The sequence below is a fragment of the Mustela putorius genome, unplaced genomic scaffold, assembly GCF_011764305.1.
Source record: "Mustela putorius furo isolate JIRA1106 unplaced genomic scaffold, ASM1176430v1.1 tig00000698_pilon_pilon_pilon, whole genome shotgun sequence".
NCBI lineage: Eukaryota > Metazoa > Chordata > Mammalia > Carnivora > Mustelidae > Mustela > Mustela putorius.
Genome location: NW_025421449.1, coordinates 13254208 through 13280205, shown reverse-complemented (window position 1 = coordinate 13280205; position 25998 = coordinate 13254208). Strand labels below are relative to the sequence as shown.

The 25998-nt window shown below is 47.7% G+C and overlaps 2 protein-coding genes across 2 annotated transcripts; both read left to right on the top strand.

Moving 5' to 3' along the window:
- Window positions 1–1834: 1834 nt before the first annotated feature.
- On the top strand, window positions 1835–12120 carry LRIT1 (leucine rich repeat, Ig-like and transmembrane domains 1). Its single transcript, XM_004765767.2, has 4 exons — window positions 1835–1971; window positions 5554–6020; window positions 9455–9760; window positions 10825–12120. The coding sequence occupies exons 1-4, from the start codon at window positions 1850–1852 to the stop codon at window positions 11793–11795; spliced, it is 1866 nt and encodes a 621-aa protein (XP_004765824.1). The 5' UTR covers window positions 1835–1849; the 3' UTR covers window positions 11796–12120.
- Window positions 12121–17655: 5535 nt separating this feature from the next.
- Window positions 17656–21794, top strand: LRIT2 (leucine rich repeat, Ig-like and transmembrane domains 2). The gene is made up of 3 exons (XM_004765884.1): window positions 17656–17765; window positions 18266–19047; window positions 21046–21794. Exons 1-3 carry the CDS (start codon window positions 17656–17658, stop codon window positions 21792–21794), a joined length of 1641 nt encoding a protein of 546 aa, XP_004765941.1.
- The last annotated feature ends 4204 nt before the right edge of the window (window positions 21795–25998 follow it).

Below are 25998 nucleotides of genomic sequence, written 5' to 3'. Positions count from 1 at the left end.
AACTCTATGAATTAGAGACAATCATCCTTTTCATTTCCTGTAAGGAAGCAGGTTCAAAGCAGTTCAGAATTGACCTGAGGTCAGGCAGTGATTTGTGAATGAAGCTGAAACAAAGCCCCATCTCCTGTCCCCAGACTCTGGGTCAAGCAGCTCATTCTATCCCACAGATGTTCATTTCCCATGCTTTTCCTGCTGCCAGTCCCCACTTAATCAAGCCTAGCCACCCCGCAGGGCTGAGCAGACCGCCCATATCCTCCTGGAAAACTTTCTTTGATAACCCAGTTACCCCCTTTTCCTAATTTCTATCTTGCATTACTGGTTCATACATATGTCAGGTTTTTTCCATGCCTACAAGATCACAGAAGACTTCAAGGGACAGGGGAAAGAGGACATGGACAGGAATCAAGGGTTGAGCTCTGTTAGGCCAGAGAGAGAAGGGAAGACATCCCCAGCTGAAGGCGGAAAGGGCAGAGATATGGGAATAGTAAGCAGTGCTCTTCTTGGTTTTGGGAGGAGGGGAGACAGGTGGGAAGCAGTGAGAAAATCATATTGGCTAGGTTGGAAAAGAGGAAGAGAGGGAAACCAACATTTCCTGGAAGCCAAGATTGTCAAAAACAGACCTGGCACAGAGCTAGGCATTTCATGTATGTGCCAGGGTCCCAGGTATCTGCTTGGTCATACCTCACTGGTCTAAGGCTGCCTAGGCCTATAGGTTGGAGGAACTAGGGAATCTTCTGGACAAGCTGAGGGAACCAGGAAGGCCATGCCGGACCAAAGAGCAGAGCTTTGGGGTCACAAGTGAAGAACGAATGAGCGAAGGGTGATGTCTATGATGCGACGAGGTGGGAGGCAGGCAACAAGCAGCAAAAACTCAAAGTGCTTTCTCTAAGAAGTCCTGAGATCCTGCTCTGGGACTTTGCTCAGAGTATGATAACCAGAGGAGAGGGATGCTCTCTGCCTTCATGCAGAGACACCTCACACCTTTGGCATTGATGGCGATGCCCACAAAGCCTTGGCTTGGACAGAGTGTTCTGACACTGCATGTCCAGGGGGCATTCAAGGAGCCAGCTGCTTGCTCAGCAGAGTGGGAAAGTTCACGAGGCTATGGGACATGCCTCTGTGGTCTCCCCCAAGATCTCTGAATCTTTCCAATATCTCTAGGAGCAAGTGCTTGTAAGGACTAGTGAAACTGAGTACTTACAACTTAGGAGGGGGCTTCTATTCCCACAGGCCATCAAAATCTAGGGAAACGTGGGGTGTTCATTATTCACAACCACGCGGGGTAGAGAAATATTACTTCCCTTTTTCAGATGATGAAGAGATTATGGAACTTATCCTAGTAAATGAGTAGAGCTGGGATTTGAACCCTCACCCTTGAGCTGTCACGGGAGAGAATTTCCAGTGGCCCTTATCAGAAGCCAGGTCTGTCTTCATCTTCTCTGAGCCCAGGTACCCAGGCAGGGTCTTTGTAGGCCACAATCTGGCTAGCATGGGGTGACCTTGCAGGTGAACAGCCAAGCTGGCAAGTCCAGGAGCCACTTGCCCCTGAGTCGTTGCCCACCTGCCCCACCTTGCCACTCCCTGGCCTCTCTGGGCCTGGGGCTGTTGCTACCGAAGAGGATCCCTGACCCTCACCCTCAGGACTGGGTGATCCCAGGAGCTATAAGCCGCTAAGTGCTGTGGCCAGGGCTCCCCTCCCTAATCCCCAGTCTGTCCCTGTTTATCCGATGGCCTCAGGAGGGGTGTGGAGGGGGCTGATGAGCCAGTGGGCAGCTGCTGGGCTTCCTGGGCCAAGACGACAGCGCACTGCAGGGACGCCCCTGCCCGGGTTACAGAGGAGCCAGGAGCCATGAGGGTAGCAGTGGGCATGCTCTGGCTCCTGGCCCTCTGGGGGCACCCCCAAGCCCAGGGCTCCTGCCCGTCTCAATGCAGCTGCAGCCTCCACATCCTAGGTGATGGCAGCAAGGCCAGGTATGGCATCAGGTGTGGGGGATGGGTAGCCTCCTCCCCTCACCCCCCCCCCCCGGGTCCCTGTAGCATCTCTGGCTGGGTTGGGAGGCCTGGATGCAGGGTCCCCAGAACATGGCTGGGTGAGACTTCCATCTTTGGGCCCTTGAGACCCAGGTGTCCAAGGGGGCTGGTCTGTTCTGCATTGTCCTCCAGCCAGCAGGGCATGGGAAGTACCAAGTCCCTTTACACATGGGAGTGGGGGTGGGGCACCAGTGTGCCCACTCCAGGAAATCCTTCCTGAGTCCTCTTCCAGGATCCTGGTGGTGAGGAGCCCTCTGCAGGGCAGGGGGGTCTCCCCCTTACCTCTTTCTTGTCCTCTCCTTCCTTTCCTCTTCCCATTCCACCATCCTCCCTTTAGCTCCCAGCCCCTTTTCTCCCGGGCCTCTTCCATTCTCTTGCCCTGGCTCCTGGGGGTACACAGTCACATCCCAGGTATTTCATACCACCCTGCCCATAATGCGACCACCTGCCTTCTCCTGCTTTCTCCACTTTGGGCTCCTCTGGCCTAGCCCCTAGCAGCCTTGGCCTCAACCCATTTCTTTGGGCTTTCGGAATCCTCATTCCGTACAGGCAAGCCCCCTTCCATTCTCAGCCTTTTCTTTCACTTCCCTAAGCCCCACCTGAGCCCTGAGAATACCTCCATCCTCGCCTCCTCCACTTCCATGGGATGTTCCAAAGCCCCCATGATCTGTGAACCCTCGCTCTCCTACCATGGGCCACTCTCCTTTTTCTCTCTGGCAGTCTTTACACCGTCTTTTCTCTGATATAGTCAACTTACCCACTAAGGACCATTGCATTTCCAAACGTGCTCAAGGATTTGAGCTCCTGGTACAGGGTCTTTCCTAACATCTTTTCAACATCCTGGAACGGTATTCTCCTTTTCTCCCTTGCTTTAGGTGGCTGCTGGGAGCCGCTGAGGTTTCTGATCAGAGCAGCAGGTTATCAGTGTGACCCTTACAGTGATCCTGGCAATGCATCTTGGGTTGATGGGGTGTGAGGGGATGGAGTGAATGGAGAGGCATTCCCATGAAAGGATATCCGTGTGGTCTGAAGAACAAGAAAAGCTCCATTCTTGACCCAAGTCTCTGATGTTCCAACCCACATGGATCATTAGATATAAGGATCCTCTCCCCAAGGAAAGCCAGAGCAGAGCCCTGAGCAGGCCAGGAGATAGCCCACAGTGCAGGACAGCGTGACCAGGGTGATGAAGAGCCTCCCCTGCCCACCGAACCACAAAGAAAGCACAAGGCTCAAAGTCACCCAGCATCAGTGACAGACCTGGTCATAGAACCCAGGGCTTTAGGTCCATCTCCGGATCTCTTCTCATCTGATGATGATGTCATGGGCAGGGATGAGGGGAGGGCATCCCCAGATTAACATTAGGATTGAAAATAAAATTCTAAGGTCACTTTCCAGGGCCCTCAATGTCAGCCAGTGGCCATCCTTCCTCTGAAGCCGGAGCTCATCAGTTCTACCTGTCTAACTGTCCCATGACTGATACGCACGAGCCCACCTACCTATTTTGTCCTAGGAGGGCAATGATGCCATGAAAGGCTCTAGGGGCCCTGAGGTCCTCAGTGGCCACAGGAACGGATAGCGCAGTCAGACGAAGGTTCCCCTTGTGTCCCAGATGTCTTCTTCAGCTTTCCTCCAACCAGTGCCTGTCAGAGGGCTCAGTCCTTATACCTGAGCTGCCCATACTCCCTGCCCATCCTCCATGCTCCCACATCATGAACATGGTGTGTGCACTCTTGGTACTCTTGGCTACAGCACTCTCCTGGGGGGGCCGGTCTGGTCACCTGGACAGAGGGTGTCACCATGTTCTTTAGGCCCAGTTTGCCCCATTAGATGTGCTACTGGCCTGTGCTGGCTTCTTAATGATTTCTTTGATTCTTCCCTTGATGACATGTTTTCATGTTTTCCTACCTTTCAAGACATGTTATTCCGCCACCACCTTCCTCCCACCTACAACAAGACCTTCTTCCTTGCAGCATCCAAACCTCCATTATCATTGAAAATACCACAGCCTCCAGTGTTCTTTCTTCCTTAGCTGGATTATAGGCTATCTGGGGACAGGGACAGAGCATCAGTGAGTTGGCTATTCTTGCGAATCTCTACAGCACCCATCCCTCAGGAGGGGGACCATGTATAGCTCAGGAATGTGAGTGGGTGGGAGTCACTGTGCCTTTTGTGGATGCCACTGACCCAAAAAAGCCAACCAAGTTTAGCCAGTGGACTTTGAGCATTCAAGCTGAGCTGATGGATGCTGGCAGAGGGTGCTACCCTGGGAAGGCCACAACGAACAATGCATTGTGACATTATTACAGTAAGAGAACGAACTCGCCTAGCAAAGCAAACCATGACTCCTGTCCCCACCTCCTCCCCTGTGAGCCGAGAAGCCCTCTGGATGGAACAGGCTGGACAAGGGCTGAGTCCCTCAAGGAGTTTTATCTCCTTGAGAATCTTCCCCTCTTTACCTTATGTGACTATGCTGCTCTCCAGGATAGCATGCAACACAGCCTTGAATGGCAGGCTCTCGGAGGGCAAGCCCTGCTTCCTTTTCTCTTTCTAGTCTCTGCTTTAGTGTTAAATTTAATAGAACAAGGTTTAGGATGACCCTCTCTGGGCAGAGGGATCATTGCAAGTAGCTTGCAGTGCTGGGATGGTGAACTTTGTGATAGCGTCAATAAATAGCGTGGCACCTCGGCAGATGACAGATATGCAGAGTGGGTCCACAATGTGACCTCATTTGATCCCTGAAACCACCCTGAGGGGTGGAGTCTGTTATTGGAAATTGAAGAAATAGAAGTTATACAATGGACTCAAGGACACATAGCCCGAAGCAGATAGCCCAGATACGAATCCAACTGCTGAGCCCCAAAGTCCTAGCTCTTAGAGGCCTTCATCATCTTGTGGTCCCTGAGTCAGGGAAGTCCTGAAGGACCCGGTGTATGGCTTCCATTTCTAACGCCCACTGAGATAAATTATATATATATATATTTTTTATATTTATATATAATACATAAATATATATTCATATATATTTAATATATTTATATATAATTTATATTTATGTATTTTTAATGAAGATAAGCCAAAGTGGTCACCAAAACTGAGATATAATTTAACAAAGGAACACTTTTAATACCTACGTGCCCTGCTGCAGTGCACAAAATGATCTCAGGGTTTATGAATACTATTCATTCTTAGTGCAGGCAGGCTGTGTGAGCTGCACTGAGAGAGGGCAGTTTAAGCTTGGGGTCCTTCAGGCCAGTGACGCGACCAAGGGGCCTTGTGCGAGGGTCTGAAAGCAAGAACCACCCCCTCATCCCGCCCGCCTCGCGAAGGGAAATCAGGAGGCTGTTTGTTTCCGGGCCCACGTCCAGGGCCCACGGCAGCTCGGAGCCTGGGTTCGGGGGTTCGGGGGTCCCGGGTTCGGTGCAGACCAGAAGACACCTTGTGTAAGGAGGTCCGGGAGGGAGTGGGAGAGGGTGTCGGACCCCACAGGCTCGTCACTCAAATGTCCCCCATTTCTGTGACCAGGACGGTGGTGTGCAGCGACCCCGACATGACTCTGCCCCCTGCGTCGCTCCCTCCCGACACCTCCAGACTGCGCCTGGAGCGGACGGCCATTCGCAGGGTGCCCGGGGAGGTCTTCAAGCCGCTAGGCCGCCTTGAGCAGCTGTGGCTGCCCTACAACGCCCTCAGCGAGCTCAGCGCCCTGATGCTGCGGGGCCTGCGCCGGCTGCGCGAGCTGCGCCTGCCTGGGAACCGCCTGGCCGCCTTCCCCTGGGCGGCGCTCAAGGACGCCCCCCAGCTGCGGCTGCTGGACCTGCAAGCCAACCGGCTCGCCGCCGTGCCGCCCGAGGCCGCGCGCTTCCTGGGGAACCTCACCTTCCTCGACCTCTCCAACAACCAGCTGTTGAGGCTCCCGCAGGAGCTACTGGCCACCTGGGCTCACCCGCAGCCTGGGCCCGTCCTTCCCGGGCACCGCACCAGGCTGGTGCTAGGTAAGAGGCGGCATTCTTCTCTTGGAGCCACCTTGTGCGTGGGGCTTGGAGTGGGCGGGTGGGAGGTGGTGTCTTAGCCAAATTATTAAGCCTCTTTGAGTCTCTGTTCCTTACCTGAAAAACAGAAATCACGCCTGCCTTGTGGCTTCGAGGGAAGATTGGGTAAGAGGCACACACTGGCCTTTTCCACTGGCCGCTTTGGAGCTCAAGCTGCTGCCAGTGGAAAGCCCGGCGTTGCCTCTTACCAGCTGTGTGTCCCTGGGGAAACTGCTTAGCTTCTCTGTGCCTTGGTTCCCCTCTGTAATAATAATAATATAATATAATATAATATAATATAATATAATATAATATATATAATAATAATATAATAATAATAATATCTCTCTCAAAAGGTTGTGTTGCAGGTAAAAAGACAGTCCTTAGCATATGGTAGGTACATGTGGCTGGCACAGTAATGTCCCACCCAGCTCCCTGTCAAAGTAGGACTGGCTGCCCCACTTTTCCAGGGGCTGTCAACCGCAGCCTTCAGCTGTCAGCGCTGTCAGAGACAGCCTTCACAGCAGAATAGCCTTGACCAAGGCCATGCACCCTTTCTGGACACAGCCTCCATCCCAAGACCTGTCAGGTGGGAGTCTAAGGGCCCAGCCACTTGGCATAACTAAGATGGGCTATTTCAGCTCCCGAACCCCCAGGGTTCACCAGACCCCCATTCATCTCAGCTCCATGTCTCCCTCCTGCTCTCTTCCTTCCTCTCCTCCTTAATGAACATGCTGTGTGCTAATCTTCATCTCAGGGTCTGCTTCCCGGAAACCCAACCTCTGACAATCTTCAAGGCTCGTGACCACCCCCATCCCTTTGAGAATCTCCTTGGAGCACTAAGTATGCATAGATGGCAGGAAGGTGGTGCTAGCTCTTTGCTAACCGGTCAGTCCTTACAGGCCATCTAGCATTAGTGTGGCCCTGAAGCTTTCCTAATTTATTGCCCTCTCATAGAACTTGACCCTTGCCGCATCCCAGGGTAGATAGCACAAGTACAAGGCCCTTTGTTTTATAAAACAAACACAACCTAGGGATTAGTAGTAAGCAGTGGTTTGGGCCCAAGGCTCATGTCAGATAGACTGGTTCTCTTTCCTCTGTCCTGTGAAGGGATGGGAACCTTGATGGCATTGTGGCAGAGGGTGGGTGGTTAGGCAGTGAATGGGTAGTAGGAGAGACACCTCCTAGCAGGATGTGCCTGGGGCAGGCCTTGGCTCCTATGGGGTTCAGCACCAGGGGCTAGGGAAAGCTTAGAATGGCTTGGGGCAGCTTCTGCCCTAAGGCCCAGGAGAGTCTCAGGAGGAGGGAATATTTAGAAGCCCTACTGACTAGAAGCAGGGCTGGGAACAGCAAGCCCCATTCCAGCTCTGCCTGCCGTGCAGACTCTCTCACCTGATAAAGAATAGTGTATAGGATAGTACTTATGTGGAAAAAAAATTGTTTATTTGAAAATAAAATTTAACTAAGTGCCCTTTAAATGATATATTCATATATATATATATAATATGTTTTACAGAAAAAGCTAAAGACTCTTGTTCCCTCTTCTGATTCTAATTCCTACTTCCCCTTCTAACAGGTAGCCACTGTTATATTTGCATGCTCCCTATCTTTTAGAATGCATTTACATGCATATATATATATATATATATATGCGCACATAGAAATTCTTTGTGTGTTTTATATAAACTTTCATACTGTACAGACCATATTGTATATATCAACCAGCACTAACTTTTTCACTCAACAGCATGTTTTGGAGATCTAGTTATGGATCCATTTCGTTTTTTGTAAACAGCATAATTTTCCATAGTAGACTTACACACAGTTAATTTAGCCATTCTTCCTTTAATGGACCTTTAGATTCTTTCCATTATTTTACTAACACCTATGATGACACAGAGAACATTCTTGACAATGCCTCCTTGGGCATGCAAATATTTCTCTAGGGTAGGAACTGAAAAGGGGAATCCTAGGTCATGGAGTGTGCACATTAGACATTTTGATATCAGTCTGATAGTCTCCAAGTGGCTGGGCCATTTCTCCCCCATGCCGACCAGTAATGCGTGAGACCACCCATGCAGATGTTCCCACTCTGAAAGTTTATTGCCCATGAATGTGGGGTCTTAGTTCTAGGTGCTGGGGATATAGCAGAAAAGAAGATAGATGAAAATCTCTTCCCTCATGAGGCTAATAATGAAAATGGTTGGAACATTTAACTTTTGCCAGCCTGAGGGGTAAACATTTCCCTGTCATTTAACTTTCCTGTTTGGATTAATTCTTTAGGGAACTCTCTTACAACAGGTGAAAGCCAACTATCTCACCACCACAGTGGGGCAGGGACAATTCTTGGGGTGCATTTAACCAGTGACACAGGGTAGCAGCTACCAGAGGGACGGGGTGTGGAGGGGTGGGGGAAAGAACTGGTATTCTCCCAGCAAGTGTTCAGAAGGACCTCAGAGTCGTGGATGTACAAGCAGATGCAGTCAAATGCTCTGCCCCTGAGCTATACCCCCTGTACAAGCGGATGAACGTAATCCGCCCACCCCCTGAAGTTTCCACTTCCAACCATATCAAATAAAATATGTAAATAAATCATATGCCATTGATTCTCAGACATACTCTCAAATTTAGTAACAATCTTTGGAAAATAAAAAGATACTGCATTAAATGCATTCATTTCATATTTTAGAAATGCAAACATATAAAAAGGAACTGTGACTTAGAAGTGAGGACCCATGATACCCCTCTATCTATAGAAGGTTCTTGGGCAGGCTGGATACAGAGATGAGCTTTCATCTCTATAAAGAAGTTCAGTTTTAAAGTAAAGAAGTCTGCGGATATGACATAGGATTTGATTTCCTGGACTCTTCACTCCTCCACTTTTGAGCTTGTGCCGAAGGGGTGATGGCTCAGAACAGTCACCTTCATTGCTAGCGTGATGTGGAAAGTGCCATGTAAGCCAGGAGGACAGAGGTCAAGGGTCAGGGGTCATGAAAAAAACTTGGGGAAATTTTGAATTTGATAATTTTGAGAAATGGATTTTGGCACTTGGCAGGTGTTGCTGAAATACTGCCTGCCTGACCAGTAGCCTGAAAGGCTCAGTCCAAGGATGGCAGCAGGAATTGGCCAATTTTTTCAGCATGCTGCATGACTTACCCAAAAGCTTACTATGATTTACCTTTGTTTATGCTTGTAGCAGCTCTGAAAGAGAAGTACTGCTACCATTAAGATTAAGAACCAGCCTTAAGGTTCCACAGCTAGTGAGGCGAGGAGCTGGACCTGGAGGCCAGTTCTGCTGACTCAGGACATGCCTTGTCCTCCCTGAGGGGGAAGAGGAGCTGGGTGTGGGGATCTGAATATCGAGGGCTCACCACTTGCCTCCCTTCTCACCCCTGCAGGGCTGCAGGACAACCCCTGGGCCTGCGACTGCCGCCTCTATGACCTGGCCCTTTTCCTGGAAGGCTGGGCCCCACATCTGGCTTTCATAGAGGCCAGGCTGAAGTGCGCCAGCCCGCGCAGCCTGGCCGGAGTGGCCTTCAGCCAGCTGGAACTGAGGAAGTGCCAGAGTCCGGGGCTCCGTCCAGGGGCGGCCAGCGTCAGGTCCCCACTGGGCAGTGCGGTATTGCTGCGTTGTGGGGCCACCGGCGTCCCTGGGCCAGAGATGAGCTGGAGGAGAGCCAACGGGCACCCACTCAAAGGCACAGGTGTGTGAGCTACAGAGACTGTGCAAGCTCAGTCGGGGGAGGTCGGGGGACAGTGGCTCTCAACCTGTCCTACGTGTTCTAGGAGCCGTTCCATCCAGGGCCCTGGAATCTGGGCCCCCCTGGGAAGAACAAGACTCTGCCATTTAGGTGGAAGATACTCTCAATATATTTAATATTTAGAGTAAGTGTCCAGCTGTAATTGTTAAGCCAATATCATGAGGAGTAAATAATCACATGAGTTACCTTCTCTTGAGCACCTCACATGTTAAGTATGTTATGCACACATGTCACTGAATTTTAAGGAACAACCTGATTATCCTTCTTGTTTTGTACGTATGCAGACTCTGAGAGGCTGAGCACTTGGCTTACAGCGCACAGCCTGTGTTCTTTCTGCCCTTTAGACAGAGATGGTTCATCTCTGGCCTGGGGTGGTGGGATTTGCAGGAGTCATGGCCCACCTATGTGCAGAAAGGGGGTCGAGGAGTAATCATTTCTTAGCGCCTGACCAGAAAACCTTATGTCTCTGCCACTTTCTTCGGCGTCTCCTTCAATTAGGTTGGCAAGTGTTTCTCTAAGACTGTGAGTTTGTAATCAGTTTACAAGCAAAACTGGATCAAGATCTCCATTATGTAAAACAGAGCTGGAAATGCTGGTGTTGGGGTGGCAAGTGGGTCTGGACAGGGTCGCCAAGCACTTCCAGCTGGGCCTCTGTCTCATCTTTACCTGACCCATCTTACCCCCCGAAGCACTGCATGCTGCCCCAAGGAGTCCGTTCTATAGGACTCCAGAGCCCTGGAGAATATTGCTTGAATACCGCAGATTTTGGAAGGCAGATCATCTTTAGACTTGGCCTGAGCCAGGTCTCCCCACTCTGAACCCCAGTGATCTTGATCCCCTTGGCTCGTCTAAGGAAAGTTGAACAACTTCTAGAGTTTTCTCGGGATGACAAGGTCTGCTGTGTATACAAGAGTATGCATAGTCCGGGGACTATGAACTTGGCCCTGGCGAGAAGCTGGGGACTGATGAGCCCATTCATTTCCTTCCTTGTGCTTCTTTCCCCACAGTGCACCAGGAAGTCTCCAGCGATGGCACAAGCTGGACGCTGCTGGGCCTGCCTGCTGTGTCCCTCCTCGACTCTGGAGACTACATCTGCCAGGCCAAGAACTTTCTGGGAGTCTCTGAGACTGTCATCTCCCTATCCATCACAGAGCCTCAGGCTTCCACAGAACGGAGTGGGAGCCCAGGGGCACTGTGGACAAGGACAGGTGAGGGGGCGGAAGCTGCTGCATACAACAAGATGGTGGCCAGGCATGTCCCTGACATCCCTGAACCTGCTGTTCCGGCCACTGCGTCCCCTGTGTCCAACACGAAGGGGGAGCTGACCCTCCAGCACTTCCAGGTGGGGACTCCAGGAGAGCGCTCGAATGGGCAGGCAGGACGCCAGGAGGCCCGAATGGTGAGGTCTCTCAAGGTGGTGGGAGACACTTACCAGAGCGTGACCTTGGTGTGGAAGGCGCCCCAAGCTGGGAACACAACCACCTTCAGTGTCCTGTATGCGGTCTTCGGGCAGCACAACATGTGGCGGTTGGCGGTGCCACCTGGGAAGACCAGCGTCACAATCCGTGGGCTGACGTCCAAGACAAAGTACGTTGCATGTGTCTGCGTGCGGGACCTGATGCCCCAGAAGGAGCAGTGCGTCATCTTCTCCACGGACGGGGTGGTGGATGCCGAGGCCACTCAGCGGCTCATCAACGTGGTGGTGATCAGTGTGGCCGTTGTCATCGCCCTGCCCCTCACCCTGCTCGTGTGCTGCGGAGCTGTGCAGCGGCGCTGCCGCAAGTGCCGCACGGGGGGCTCTGCTGAGGCCACGGGGGCCTATGTCAACCTGGAGAGGCTGGGCCACAGCGAGGATGGCTCTGAGCTGTCCCAGCACAGCTTCAGTGAGGCCGACAGGCTCCTCTCTGCCCGGTCCAGCCTGGACTCTCAGGTCCTGGGCTCCAGGGGGGGCAGGCGGATCAATGAGTACTTTTGCTGAAGGGGGGGCTCTCCCCTCCAGATGCCCACACACCTGCTCCAGCCCATTCTCCCTCGGCCCCTCCCACCTGCTTACCCTGACACCTGGGTCCACACTCATCCACTCTTTCCCCGCTCGGGTACCCAGTTCCTCAGACCTTTACCCACAGCAACAACCGGTAACACTTATTAAGCACTTCTGGTATGCCAGGAAGTGTTCTAAGTGCTTTATGTACATTAACTTAATCCATTCTCGTCACAGCCCTTTGCAGCAGGCGCTATGTGTTCCCCCCATTCTCCTGCAGAAGAAACCAGGGGATTAACCAACTTGCCTGTATCAGTCAGTTTTTGTTTTTTTTTTTTTTTTTTCTGTGTAACAAATAAAGCAAAACCTCAGTGGTACATGGCAATAAGCGCTTATTTTCATGCCATGATAGGTCTACCCGGGTGGTTCTGCCCCATGAGTTCTCTTTGTGGCCTCGGATGGAAAGTCAGTGGCTGCCTGGGGCCGGCGGCTTTCCTGGAGGGGTGGGATGATATCAGAAACATGAGCAGAAATAGGTGACGTCTCCTGAGTTCTCAACTTTAGAACTGGCACGCTGCCCTTTCCACCCATATCCTACCCGCCAAAGCAAGTCCCAGGGCCAAAGCCAACTTTCAAAGAGCAGCCAAGGACAGTTCTCGCAGGGACCTGACAGTGGGGCAGGGATCTGATCTGCTGCATTGCCCACAAGGCTCACAGAGAGCAAATGACAGCTCCAGAATCTGGACCAGGAATTAGTTCCAGAGCAAACAGTCCTTACCACTCCCCTCACTGGCATCTTGACTACATTTATGCTAACGCACATGTTGGGGTCCAGCCTCGGCAGGTCCAGGTATTCCTGAAGGAGGAATGGTGCTGGCAAGATGAAAGGGAGAGACACACAGCGAGTTCTGGTCAGTAGTCAGGCATCTCCATCTTTATTCTGATTATTGAGCTTCTTATATAGGCAGTTTAATTGGGGTAGGAGGTTACAAGCACTTATCAGATAACTTCCTCTTTGTTCACCCCGTGTTATTTTATTTAAGCCATAATGGTACAGACTGGCACCAGGGATGGGGGACAGGGTCTTGCTTCTTGAGTAATCATGTCCCTCAGAAAGCCATGGGAGGTAGCACAAATAGGTGCTTTTTGGTAACTTATTCTTAGGTCTGCAGGAAAACAAGATGTAGGTTGATGGAAAACAAGAAGCTATAGGGATGAACTAGATAATAAAGAACTGTAGGAAAACAAGAGATAGGTTCATGGAAAACGAGAAGCTTTCTGTACAAACTAAGGATATAGGAGGGAAGTAGGAACAAGAAGGTGTTAGCTTTGCAGGAGGCAGAGTGTATTTTAATGGCTCAGTTTGTGAAAGCTTTGGACAAACATCAACTTAGGTAGAAAACCGTCTATTGCGGTCCACATTTAAAGTTCTCCATTGTCCTAGGTACAGAATAATTTATCTCCTTGGAGTTCTGGCCCATAAGCCTGAGAGATGTTTCTGGCAGATTAGCAAGGGGTCTTTATTTGAGAGGATACAGGGATCAGAGGAAAAGGCAAGAGACTAACAGACCTTGCTTATCTGCAGGGCTATCCTGCCCTCTGCAGTCACCTGTGGAGTGATCCTGCCCCGCGAAGGCCTAGGCCAGCATTAGTTCAAACCTTAACCTAGTGGGGCAATGCCCTCGACCAGGCCTCCTGGACCCCAACACTCACGGACATGCACACACACAGTCTCTTTATGCATTAGCCACAATCGTTCAGTCCCACACATGCAGAGATGCATGTTATGTCCTCACTGTCTACACTTAGGGATTCTAACACTTTTGTCTCTGGGTGCCATTCATCCTAGATCATCATTTGATTTTCAGTAAATTCTAGAGGTTTAGATGATGTCGAAGAGACTCCTGCTCATTTACTCTCGGGCTGGAGGAATGTGAGTCTAAGGGAGCATTCGCGGTGGGTGGCACGGAGCATTCAACACACAGCTCACCTTGGTCCCCGTGCAGCGGCCTTTGTTATTTGACTTAACTTCCCTGGGTGCCTGAGGGTGTCTCAGGGCCTTCCCAGTTATTCAGGAAGCCATTTCAAAGTGGGATTCCTGTTCAGTTTGTTTTAAACTGGGGAACCGCTGAGAGGTTGTCTCTGCACACAAGTGAGGGTGAATGATCCCAGCAAAAGAGTCAATGTTGTGTCTTGTCTGCAGGATTGAGCTCTAACAAAGGGGGCATCCAGGGTGTTTGGTGCCAAGGCCTTTAGCTAACAACTGGGGAAATTTGGGGATAGCAAGAGGTTCAAGAAAATTATTTTGCTGATATCAACTAAGAGACTCCGTATTGTGTTGAACCATTGCCAAATATGAAACACTGTGATGTAGTGATTTCTTTCCTTTCTTAAAGACTATTTATTTATGAAAAATAGAGAAGAGGGAGGAGGAGAGAGAGAGTGAGCGGGGTGGGGGGCACTGGGGAGCAGAGGGAGAGGGACAAGCAGACTCCATGCTGAGTGCAGGACTTAATCCCAGGACCTTGGGATCATGACCTGAGCTGAAACCAAGAATCAGACACTCAACCAGCTGAGCCACCCAGGTGTCCCAGTGCAGTGATTTCTAAAGTTTCTGTACTCCCTCTTATATTTACAAAAGATCTTGCAACATATGACCTTACAACATATTTTCCTATTCTCTTTCATTTGATCTTTACATCAACCCATTATGGATGCTAAGCTACTTGATTTTACAGATGAAACAACAAGCGCAATGAGTTGAATAATTCATAGAGAGTAGTTATCAGTTTTTCTTGGAGGGTCTAAGCCTTTGATAACTTTCTTCCAGGCTGAGGGTCTTTATTCAGTGGTGATCTCTGCAATGCAATCTATAGCAAGTTCAGTATGGAAATGGGTTTTTTTTTTTCAAGTCACCGAAAACCGTAAGAACCATAAGACCACCAATATACATGCACATGGTATTTCTATATATGGGTATTTTCTGGCCATCATCTGGAGGATACATCTGAACATAACTTAAGGGCCATAGCCATTGGTAAGAGAAATTATTTGGTTGGAAGATGACAAGACCACTGTCTACATCATGGATCAACAAACATATTCTGTAAAGAAAAGCACATAGTAAATAGTGTAGGCTCTGTCACTCCTGCTCAGCTCCTCTGATGGAATGTGAAAGCAGCCATAGACAATATATAGGTTAATGGGCATGGATGTATTCCAATAAAATGTTATTCACAAAAACAGATGGCAGGCTGGATTTGGCTCTCAGGCTGTAGTTTTCCAACCTCTGATGTAAATTTTTCAAGGTATTTCTGCTGTCAAGACCCAAGACTCAGTTCTGATTGTTAGATATATGAGATTGACAGGCTTTCCCCAAATTAGCACAAATATAAATGCAATAGATGAAAGCAGCCACCTATTGAAATAGTGAGGAAGTTTCCTCTAAATGATTGACAGAGCCAATCAAGATTGAGAAATTCTTGGCCTAAAGACAAGTAAGATCCAATTAGTTTTATTAAATTTTGTTGAATATTCAGGAATTGAAAGCAAGAATTTGTTAGTGTTTATCCAATATTGTGTGGATATGTGTGTGTAAGAGAGAGACAGAGACAGACAGAAAATTCAAACTTTTCAATGATTCATTAAGACCTATTTGGGTGGGTCTGGATGGAATGACCCCCAAGATGCTTTCAATTTCCCCTTGTTGTTATATCTCTTGAGTTTAGGGACACCACTTAGTTATTTGAGGTAAATGACATAACCCGGCTTTAATTGTCCCAATCTCTTGCCTTAGTTGACAACACAGCTACACATCTGTGCCCATATGCCAAGTAAGAAAATCAGAAGATGAGGGAGGTCAAGAGAGAAGGAGCAGTGCAGAAGTGGCCTGCGTAATTCCAGAGTTGACATGCCAGTGGTTGTTCTTCTCAGGCTTTCAGCAAACCAGTGGAAGGTTAGGTTCAGCTGGATTCACTGGAAGAGGGTAGCCTGGCATGAACATAAAAGAAATTGTGGGGGATGGAGATATCTTTAATTCCTTATATTTGGAGGTGAGAAAATAATTCACTAGTGGGGTGTGATGCAGTGAATTAAATCAAATTTTCCCAAAAAGAAAGCTTGATAAAATCCTGACCAATCTGGTGCAAACCTCTGGAGTGAGATCAGAGTGCCCCCCCTAACCATTAGACCAAACTCGCTGGGCCCTTGGAACCTCTTCACCCTCAGTTGCTGTATATGGGTTGCTTTAGGAAGGGCATGATCTCATGCAAGCAATCTTTGCAGCTGAGCATGAACCAATTCCTTGAAGGGGGTCTAGGCCACACATCTCCATGTCTAGCACAAGCTTTGCACCCACTGCACTGTCTTTGTTTTGATTTTTACCTTAAGAGGACATCAGAGATCTAGCCATATTGTAGAGCTAGACAAGAAACTCGAACAAATATATCTGGCTTTGATGGAAAGCCTGAAATGTAATCAGCTTAGTTGGTGACCCATTTCCCTCATCACTGGTTAACTACTAAGAGGATTTTCTTCCTTTAGGCCTTTTGTACAGTATAATGTATATCCTGAGTCTTAGGGGAGCTCATGGAATGTCAATATTTACCAGGAAGTACCTTGTAGTCTCTTATAGACAGCATATGGATGGGTCATCCTTAAAAATTTTTTTTTTCTTTAAAAAAATTTTTTTTCTTTATTTAAGAGAGAGAACAAGGAGGGGGAGCAGCAGTTAGAGGAAGAGGGAGAAGCAATCTCACTGCTGAGAAGAGAGCCTGATGTGGGGCTTGATCCTAGGACCGTGGAATCAGCTGCTCTTCAAGAGTCTGTTGGTGTAGGAAGGGAATTAACATAATTACTGTATGTTAGGTACTTTAATTTACATAACCTCAAAGTTTCCTAGAAACACAGTAAAGTATTTATTAATTTCCTCACTTTGCAGGGTAGAAATTGAGACTCCTGGAGGGTAAGTGACCTTCCAAAGATCTCAAGACAAGGAAGCATCAACTAGAGAGAAGACTCCATGGCGTAGGGTCTAAAAAGCTTTGCCCACCAGTGGATTCCTTGCACCTAGAAAGTGTGTGAAGAGGGCCAATAAGTAGTTGTTGAATAATTAAGGAGTGGAAGAGCAAGTGCCCCAAATCACATATATCTCACCTTAAAATGTAAGTCTTATGCTTATCATGTGAAATACACAGCATTCAGGGAAAGTTGTGAGATCCAGAATAACAAACACACATTTCCTTAATCAGAAAATACAGTCTTGTGGTTTAACCTCTGCACTGTGATGCTTCTCTGACTCAGCTCATCTACGTGGCATAGACAGCTGTCTTAATGCAGTATACGAATGAATCCATCACATGAGGTGTGGGGAGAAAACCAGGGATGGCAGTGGGTCCATCTTTGTCACCCACCATCTGCATTCACTTCTAGAGAGTGGTTGAAAATTTGAGTTTTCAGGAGCCAATTGTGATAGATGAAATATTAGATGGATTCTGGCCTGATAACCAGAACCACAGTGCCCAGGATAGTATTTCCTGCTTGTTTCTTAGATCATTTTGTAAGAAACTTGGGGAAGGCAGTATTGGTGCTGAATAGGACAGTTGGTTTAGAGTTTGCTTAGCAGACTGAAGAACCGGACAAAGGGTGAATCCTGTGATCTTAGTTAAGGGGCATAGCTTCCTCTTCATGGGTTCTTATTGAACTTGGGACCTGGGCCATAACAGACCTATGAGCATCCAGGAGCTTTGCCACTGCTGTGCTGACCTACATCACCATGGATTACCAATAATAGGATCTGCCACTCAGAGCTTGGGCTATACTTATTCAAAACTTGCAAGGTGATTTCTTACAGAAGAATATGGCTTCAGTTTCCCATTATTTCCTGCTAGTTCTGGTCTTTCTGGATTCACATGCAGCTCAGCCACCCTGTCTGCCAGGATGTACCTGCTCAGAGGACAGTTTCAGCAGGTGGGCTATGCTGACAAGATGCCAGGAGGTTGTAGGGGGTGGGCTATTTTTAGAGATGAAGTGGAGTGGGAACAGACCTATATTTGGCAGGAAATCAGCCAAATCTCTAGTTGGTGCTAAACTTTGGAGAACTGTGCACTTTTACCAAAATGGGTCTCTTTTATTTCAAGTGAATAACACCTATTTTTTTAAATTCATATGCCTAATGCTAGAATAAACCTGGTATCACTTGCCTGATGTTCTTCTTTCTTAAAGATATATGTACTTATTTTAGAGAGAGACAGAGAGTGAGAGAATGTGCATGAGTTGGGGGAGGGGCAGAGGGAGAGAGAGAGAGCGGTAAAGTAGACTCCCCGCTGAGCTGGGAGCTCAATTCAGGGCTTGATCTCAGGACCCTAAGATCATGACCTGCATGTAACCAAGAGTCAGTCGCTTAACTGACTGAGCCACCCAGGAGACCCCTCCAATATTCACCTTAAAGCTTTTGGTTTCTTGTACAGGGCTCTGCGGTGCATATCTATCTCTTTAGGAAAGATCCCAAGGAACCATCCTGAACAGTTAAAGTTGTTGAGAATTGAAAATTCACCCTTATTTGAACTGCCTCGAGGGTCCTTCATCAACATGAGCACATTGGAATACCTTTGGCTTAATTTTAATAACATCTCTGTGATACACCCGGGAGCCCTAGAGCACCTGTCAGAACTGAAAGAGCTGAGACTGGAGGGGAACAAACTCCGTTCAGTACCATGGACAGCATTCCAAGCCACACCTCTCCTGAGGGTCTTGGATCTCAAACACAACAGGATTGATGTGCTCCCTGAGCTAGCCCTTCAGTTCTTGATCAACCTGACCTACCTTGACCTATCCTCCAATAGGCTTACAGTTGTATCTAAGAGTGTCTTCTTGAACTGGCTAGTCTATCAGAAACACCCGCAGCCTGGCTGTGGAGCCAAGGTTCTCTCCAGCATGGTGCTAGCACTGCACAACAACCCCTGGGTATGTGACTGTCGCTTGAGGGGACTTGTCCAGTTTGTAAAGTCCATCAGCATCCCGGTCATCCTGGCGAATTCCTACCTGATGTGCCAACGCCCTCTCTCCAAGGCAGGGCAACTTTTTCATGAAACTGAGCTCAGTGCTTGCATGAAGCCACAAGTCTCAACCCCCAGTGCCAGTGTCACCATCCAGAAGGGACAGAATGTGACCCTGAGATGCCAGGCACGGGCCAGCCCTTCACCAACCATTGCGTGGACTTACCCCCTGAGCATGTGGCGGGAATTCAATGGTAAGCCACAGACACCCTCTTGATGTATCTGGGGGAATAGTGAGGTCTTACAGCAACCCAGTCCTCAGTAGGGATTTTCTATACTGGATCAATCACAAAGTAAGATTGGTAAGACTGGTAAGATTGGGGTGGACCTGAATTATACCCACCACAGTAGAAATTTTCCAAGACAGTCTTCCACTACTGGCATTATTTCAAATGGTTGCATGCAGATCTTTATGGGATATATATCCCATAAAGATCTGTATGCATATGTATATACGTATATATACATATATATATACGTATATATATACTTGACATATTGTATAAATATTATAAAATCATATATGAACAAATATGTTCTTTGAGAGACTTCTAGATGCAAAAATACTGTGCTGTATATTTTTAAATCATAGAATTTCTGACTAGGACTGATTCTAGAGATTATCTATTAATTATTTCCTAAAATTTCTGGAGTAGACTCATCTGGGGGTACTTGTTAGAAATAAGATTTCCAGGCCCTGCCCTGGAGATTCAGATTCCTTGTGTCTAGGGAAGGGTCTGAGGTTAATGTATATTGACTAGGGTTCCTCTTCTCCACTCCTCCTTTCCCAAGTAATTCTTACCATTGGGCAAGGTTGGGAATTCCTACATACTGGTTAAATTTTATACTTCCCACCACAGTGTTGTTCAGATCTTGTTAGTTTAAAGTTGTAATACTGGGACACTGGGTGAGGAAATGACCCCCATGGGCCTCAACATTGGAATTCAAGCCTGCCTCTCATGTCCTGAAACTCTATGCTCTCTTTTCATACCTCAGCTGCAATCACCTTTAGTGCAACCCTACAGGGTTGGGACACAGCACAAGACCAAGGATGGCCTCCCTGGTGACATCTTAATGCTGTCTAGACAACAACTAGGAATATATAAGTAAAACTTGAGAAATACAGTCAGTTACCCATATATATTTGTTATGCATAGTGACAAATTGCTGGAAGATTTAAAAATACCTAACAAAATGAACTGTTGACTTTTTCCTATCATTTTAATCATATCTTATTGGGTTAAGATTAAGTACCAGTGAAGGAGAAATGTAGGATTTGTTTTTATAGCATCTTGAAGAACAGTGAGATGCATGCACATGTCTTTTTTAGTGTTCTATAGTCAGTTTCTTTGGTACCATGTTATATGTATCCTCTCAGTAATAACACAGCTCACACTGAGCACTTACTATCAAACTTAGGGAATGAGTACTATTATCATCCCATTTTACCAATGAGGAAATTGAGGCCAAAAGTATCTAAGCAACTGGTCCAAGACCATATACTTAGTAAGGAATAGAATCTAAGCATTTGGATCCAGATTCTAAGCCTCTCTATATCTGGGAAGTAGAAAGGCAATTCTTTTAAATATTTTTTTAAGATTTATTTATTTATTTTGGAAATAGAGAGAGCACAAGTGGAGGGGAGGGTCAGAGGGAGATGGAGAGATAAGGAGAAAAGCAGACTCCCTGATGAGCATGGAGCCCAACACAGGACTCCATCTCATGATCCTGAGATCATGGCTTGAGCTGAAACCAAGAGTTGGATGCTTAACTGACAGAGCCACTCAGGTGCCCCCAAAAGGCAATTTTTGAAGCTCACAATACCACATCGTTGTAAGAGATCTCCCCAAAAACATGCTGTTAGCTCAGCAACACTTCCGGTGGTTTGCTGGGAACAGCTAGTGAGGTTGGAAGTATGGTTTTTATAGGCAGAAGAACGAGGTTCCTGATTAGTCATCGCCTCTGAACATGTCTCCCTATGGGCAAGTTGCTTATTCACTCCTATCCTCAGCTTCTTATGTGTGAAACTGGGGTACTTACCTTACAGGGGGGCTGAGAGGCAAATACACAGCACCAAACACTGCTTAATAAATGGTCACCTCCAGCTTAAAAAGAAATAACTGGCATTGTTGAACTGTCCATCTTTTTGTCAGAGACATGTCTATTGAGCTGCTTTGCTCTCTCTCTCCCAGTGTTGACTTCATCTACTGCAGACGACACTGCTCTGTCGGAACTGATCATACCTGCTGCCCATCTGGTAGACAGAGGCAATTACACCTGTGTGGCCTCCAACTTCCTGGGTAGGAGCACCCTTGTCATCTCCCTCCATGTCCAGCCCGCCCAGGCCCTGCCTCCCTCTTTCCCTTCACAGGACAATGCCTATGTTGACCTGCGGGTCATCAGGCAGACGGTGCACGGGATTTTGCTGGAGTGGTTGGCAGTGGCAGATGCTCCTGAGGAGAAATGGTTCACCCTCTACCTTACATCAGATGAAACGCTCAGGAAGGAAGTGGTGCACCTTGGCCCCGGAATCAACATGTACGCTGTGGAGGACCTCCTTCCTGGCACGAAATATGAGGCATGCCTCAGCCTGGAGGGCCAGCCTGCACACCGGGGCCGGTGTGTGGTCTTTGTGACGGGCAGAGACCACCATGAGCTGGAGGGCCGGGAGCGCCTTCTGCATGTCGCAGTGGTCCTGTGTGCGGTGCTGCTTGTGGTGCCCGTGGGTGCCTATGTCTGGGCAGCCCAGGCTCCCTGCAGCTGTGGGGAATGGACGCTTCCCTGCTGTCCTCAGCGCAGGAAGGCCCCCAGGTGCCCGCGTGCGGCGCCACAGCAGTGGGACTCCTCCTGCAGAGAACCCATAGCAGTCTGTGAGGATGGCCTGAGCCCCAGAGATGCTGAAGGGCATGAGGAGAAAGACAGAGAGGAAGACTGGGGCTGAACAGCTCAGGCTGGGCATGGCAGTCATGGCGGGGGGGGGGGCATTGCGGCAGGGAATGTGGGGCAGTAGTCCCCAAACCCAACCTCTGTGGCAACTCAGTTTGCCTTGACCCATTTATTCAACTCTATTTATTGAGCACTTACTCTGTTCCAGGCACTGAACTTGACACAATGATCAGGAAGACACAATTCTTCATGGAAGGGATGCTGGCCCAATTAATTATCTTACTATACATGATGGCTAGAAGTCAACACATATTACTCTTTCCATAGATATAGCCATACATAGGACAATTACATAGGACATGCTGCATGTGCTATCCTGTTGGAGAAAGGTAGAATTCCACCCCTTTCTAGAGGTGAATGGGCAGAAGCCCAGCAAGTTACGGTGGCTTGTGCAACATCACCCATCTAACCAGCTGGTGGGGGCACCACTCGAGAGGAGCTCTCATTCCATTGTTTCCCCTAAATGTCTGCTCTGCCACATTCTTGTGTCTCCTTCAGAAAGTATTCTTCTTCCTCTTACTGCAAACTCCCAATGAGATCACATAAATTTGAGGATCCAAAAAGCTCCCCTATGGGGCAATGAGAATCCAATGGGTAATGACTCTCTGTTTGTGGGTGTCTGTGTCTCCATGAGCAGTCCTTGGGGCTCTGGAGAGCCTGGAGCCATTAGGACGGAGGAATAGGAGACTGGTTGCAACCCAGGGCTCATGCTCCAGGGATTGTTAGAAAGTAGAGTTGAGGGGCACCTGGGTGGCTCAGTGGGTTAGGGCCTCTGCCTTTGGCTGGAGTCATGATCATCGGGCTCTCTCCTTAGTGGGGAGCCTGCTTCCCCCTCTCTCTCTGTCTGCCTCTCTGTCTACTTGTAATCTCTGTCTGTCAAATAAATAAACAAAATCTTTAAAAGAAAAAAAGAAAGAAAGAAAGAAAAAAAGAAAGAAAGAAAGAAAGAAAGAAAGAAAGAAAGAAAGAAAGAAAGAAAGAAAGAAAAGAAAGTAGAGTTGGAAGGGCCATACCCAGAAGGAACAGAATCTATATAGAATCAAATGACTCTATAATCATTATTATTACTATCTACAAATGGGAGGGGGGCTACAGAACCCTGATGGCCAACCAGTCTTATGGTTTTTCTAGTCCCATGTCCCTAACATCTCAGCTCTGAGGCCAAGTGTCTATTACATGAATGAGGGTATAATCTCCACTCCCTTCCCCTATTAAATGTTTCAAGTTCTCCTATTAAACCCCTGAGAGGTAATTGTCTCCTCCTATCTGGGTGTACATGTAGTATACCCATGAACCCCAGAGAACCTCATTGTCCCTCCAGGCATCCCTGCTGGTTGCTGATCTTTCTCAGGATATAAACCCACATCTGCCTTTCTGCAGCTTCTCCTGGGCCACAGGAAAATTCCCTGCAAACTGTTGATTATCTCTCTGTGACATTCCAAGAAATATTTTCTCCCTCCTTCCTGCCTTCTTCACCCATTCCTAGTCATCCTTCCAGGCCCATTTCGTGTATCATGGTCTCCTAGGCTTAAAAAAAAAAAATATATATATATATATATATATATATATATATATATATACACACATACAGAGACATGATCACACCTAAGAACATATATTTTAAAATCATACATACATATGTATAGTTATATGTATATAAACAACATATACATGCGTGTAATGTGGTAGAGAATTTGTTCATGAATAATTTCCCATGATACCTTTTGAAGAAACGTGATCAGAGCAAAGCAAGAACTTGCACTTCTGGCCTCTGTGGCCTCTGTGTCTTTCCCTCCATAGAATCGGAGTCTGTCTATGGGTCATGCAGGGTACAGCAATTCTGAAGTGACCTGGGACTACCAGGAAGGCAAGAGTGGATGTTCTGGCCTCCACTTCCAGCAAAGAAAGCTTCGTGGTGGGTAGAAGGGACAGGATAGGAGGAAGGGCCATGGAGGACATGTGTAGCATAGCAGGGGCAGCATCCAGGTGCTTCTACGGACATGGAAATTCAGGGAGAGGATTCAAGGTCTGGAGAGGATTCCTAATTATTTCAAGACCCTTGAATTGCCCTTAAAAAAAAAATCTAGGGTAAGAGATGCACATTCTCCAGCTCGATTAGGCAATGTGATGACAGTAGGGTTAAGAACATAGGCTCTGGGTGCCTGGGTGGCTCAGTGGGCTAAGCCTCTGCCTTTGGCTCAGGTCATGATCTCAGGGTCCTGGGATTGAGCCCCACATTGGGCTCTCTGCTCAGCAGGGAGCCTTCTTCCCCTCTCTCTCTCTGCCTCCCTCTCTGCCTACTGGTGATCTCTCTCTCTGTCAAATAAGTAAACAAAATCTTAGAAAGAAAGAAAGAAAAAGAAAGAAAGAAAGAAAGAAAGAACATAGGCTCTGGGACCCAGGAACCCAGGAACTCCATTTCCTGGGCTTAAGTTCTAGCTTTGCTTCCTACTGACTCTGTGACTTTGGGCAAATTACTCTACTGTTCTGTGCCTCAAATTCCTCATTCAAAATAATGAGAATAATAATACTACCTGCTCCTAAGGTTTTCCTGATGATGTAAAACTCTCAGAACTCTCAGAACAAAGCCTGGCACATAGTAAGCCCTCAATAAATGTCATCACAATAAACGTTATCACCATTAAGAGTATCTCAATCTGTTGAATGGATAAAGAAGATGTGGTATATAAATATACAATGGAGTACTATGCAGCCATCAAAAGAAATGAAATCTTGCCATTTGCGACGACGTTGATGGAATAGTATTATGCTTAGTGAAATAAGTCAACTGGAGAAGGACAACTATCATATGATCTCCCTGATATGAGGAAGTGGAGATGCAACGTGGGGGGTTTGGGGGGTAGGAAAAGAATAAATGAAACAAGATGGGATTGGGAGGGAGACAAACCATAAGTGACTCTTAATGTCACAAAACAAACTGAGGGTTGCCAGGGGGAGGGGGGAAGGAGAGGGTGGTGGGGTTATGGACATTGGGGAAGGTATGTGCTTGGTGAGTGCTGTGAAGTGTGTAAACCTGGCGATTCACAGACCTGTACCCCTGGGGCTAATAATACATTATACGTTTATTAAAAAAATCAAAAAATTAAAAAAAAAAAAGAGTATCTCAATCTGTGTTTTCCTTGACTGTGAGTCAGTATACAGATTAGGCCATTTGGAACATCAGGTCTTACTAAGACTACGTGTTTGCGTATGTATAGATATATGTGTGATAATGTGGTAACTATGCCAATACCCTTCACATTCTGTTTAATTAATGTTTAAAAGCTGCTGTGATTTCAGGGGCGCCTGCGTGGCTCAGTCACTTGATTTTGGCTCAGGTCGTGATCTCAGAGGCATGAGACCCAAACCTGCATCGGGTTCTGCGCTCAACAGGAAGTCTGCTTGTCTCCTTCTCCCTCTGCTCTGCCCTTTCCCCTACCCCACATAGATAAATAAATTTTATTTTTAAGAAAAGATGCTATAGTTTCAGATTCAGTTGTCATGCTTTTGGGAATCTTATCTCTTAAGAGCTTAGACCTAGTGATTTTAAGATGAGTGCCTTTGGTTCAGGAGACATTTGTAAGCAGTGCTACTTGCTTTTGGAATGAAGCCTTTGCTGGCCGCATGCGTCTGCTACTGTCAACCTGAGGGAAGAATTTTGTCCTTTTTCTTTTTTCTTCCTTTCTTCTGGCTTGTTGGAGCCTGTAGACGTAATACCTGGAAGAGGGTCTGGCACAGTACACTCAGAACATGTGTTATTAAAAAAATGACTGAGGGGACGCCTGGGTGGCTCAGTTGGTTAAGCAGCTGCCTTCGGCTCAGGTCATGATCCCAGCGTCCTGGGATCGAGTACCTTGCTGAGCAGGGAGCCTGCTTCTCCCTCTGCCTCTGCCTGCCATTCTGTCTGCCTGTGCTCGCTCCCCCCCCCCTCTGATAAATAAATAAAATCTTAAAAAAAAAAGACTGAGTATGTTATTGATTAATAAATAAATGACTGAACCTCATTCAGTTCAAAACGTGCATTTGCACAATTTCCTAATGTCATATCCCAACATCACCAGCCTGTTGCTGCAAAATAAAGTCACTTACTTTATGGATCAATTTATGGTGGGTTTACACCACCACCGCTTAATCCTGCAAACTACACCAAACCTCACAACACCATCCCCCACTGCACCCACGTTATTTCTAAGGGACCC

Bases quoted from the DNA above. Each gene is read 5' to 3' on its own strand.
- LRIT1 (XM_004765767.2), top strand. From the start codon at position 1,850: ATGAGGGTAGCAGTGGGCATGCTCTGGCTCCTGGCCCTCTGGGGGCAC. The intron at 6,021-9,454 runs GTAAGAGGCGGC...TCACCCCTGCAG, and splicing joins CCGCACCAGGCTGGTGCTAG to GGCTGCAGGACAACCCCTGG. The intron at 9,761-10,824 runs GTGTGTGAGCTA...CTTTCCCCACAG, and splicing joins GCACCCACTCAAAGGCACAG to TGCACCAGGAAGTCTCCAGC.
- LRIT2 (XM_004765884.1), top strand. From the start codon at position 17,656: ATGGCTTCAGTTTCCCATTATTTCCTGCTAGTTCTGGTCTTTCTGGAT. The intron at 17,766-18,265 runs GTGGGCTATGCT...TTTCTTGTACAG, and splicing joins TCAGAGGACAGTTTCAGCAG to GGCTCTGCGGTGCATATCTA. The intron at 19,048-21,045 runs GTAAGCCACAGA...TCTCTCTCCCAG, and splicing joins CATGTGGCGGGAATTCAATG to TGTTGACTTCATCTACTGCA.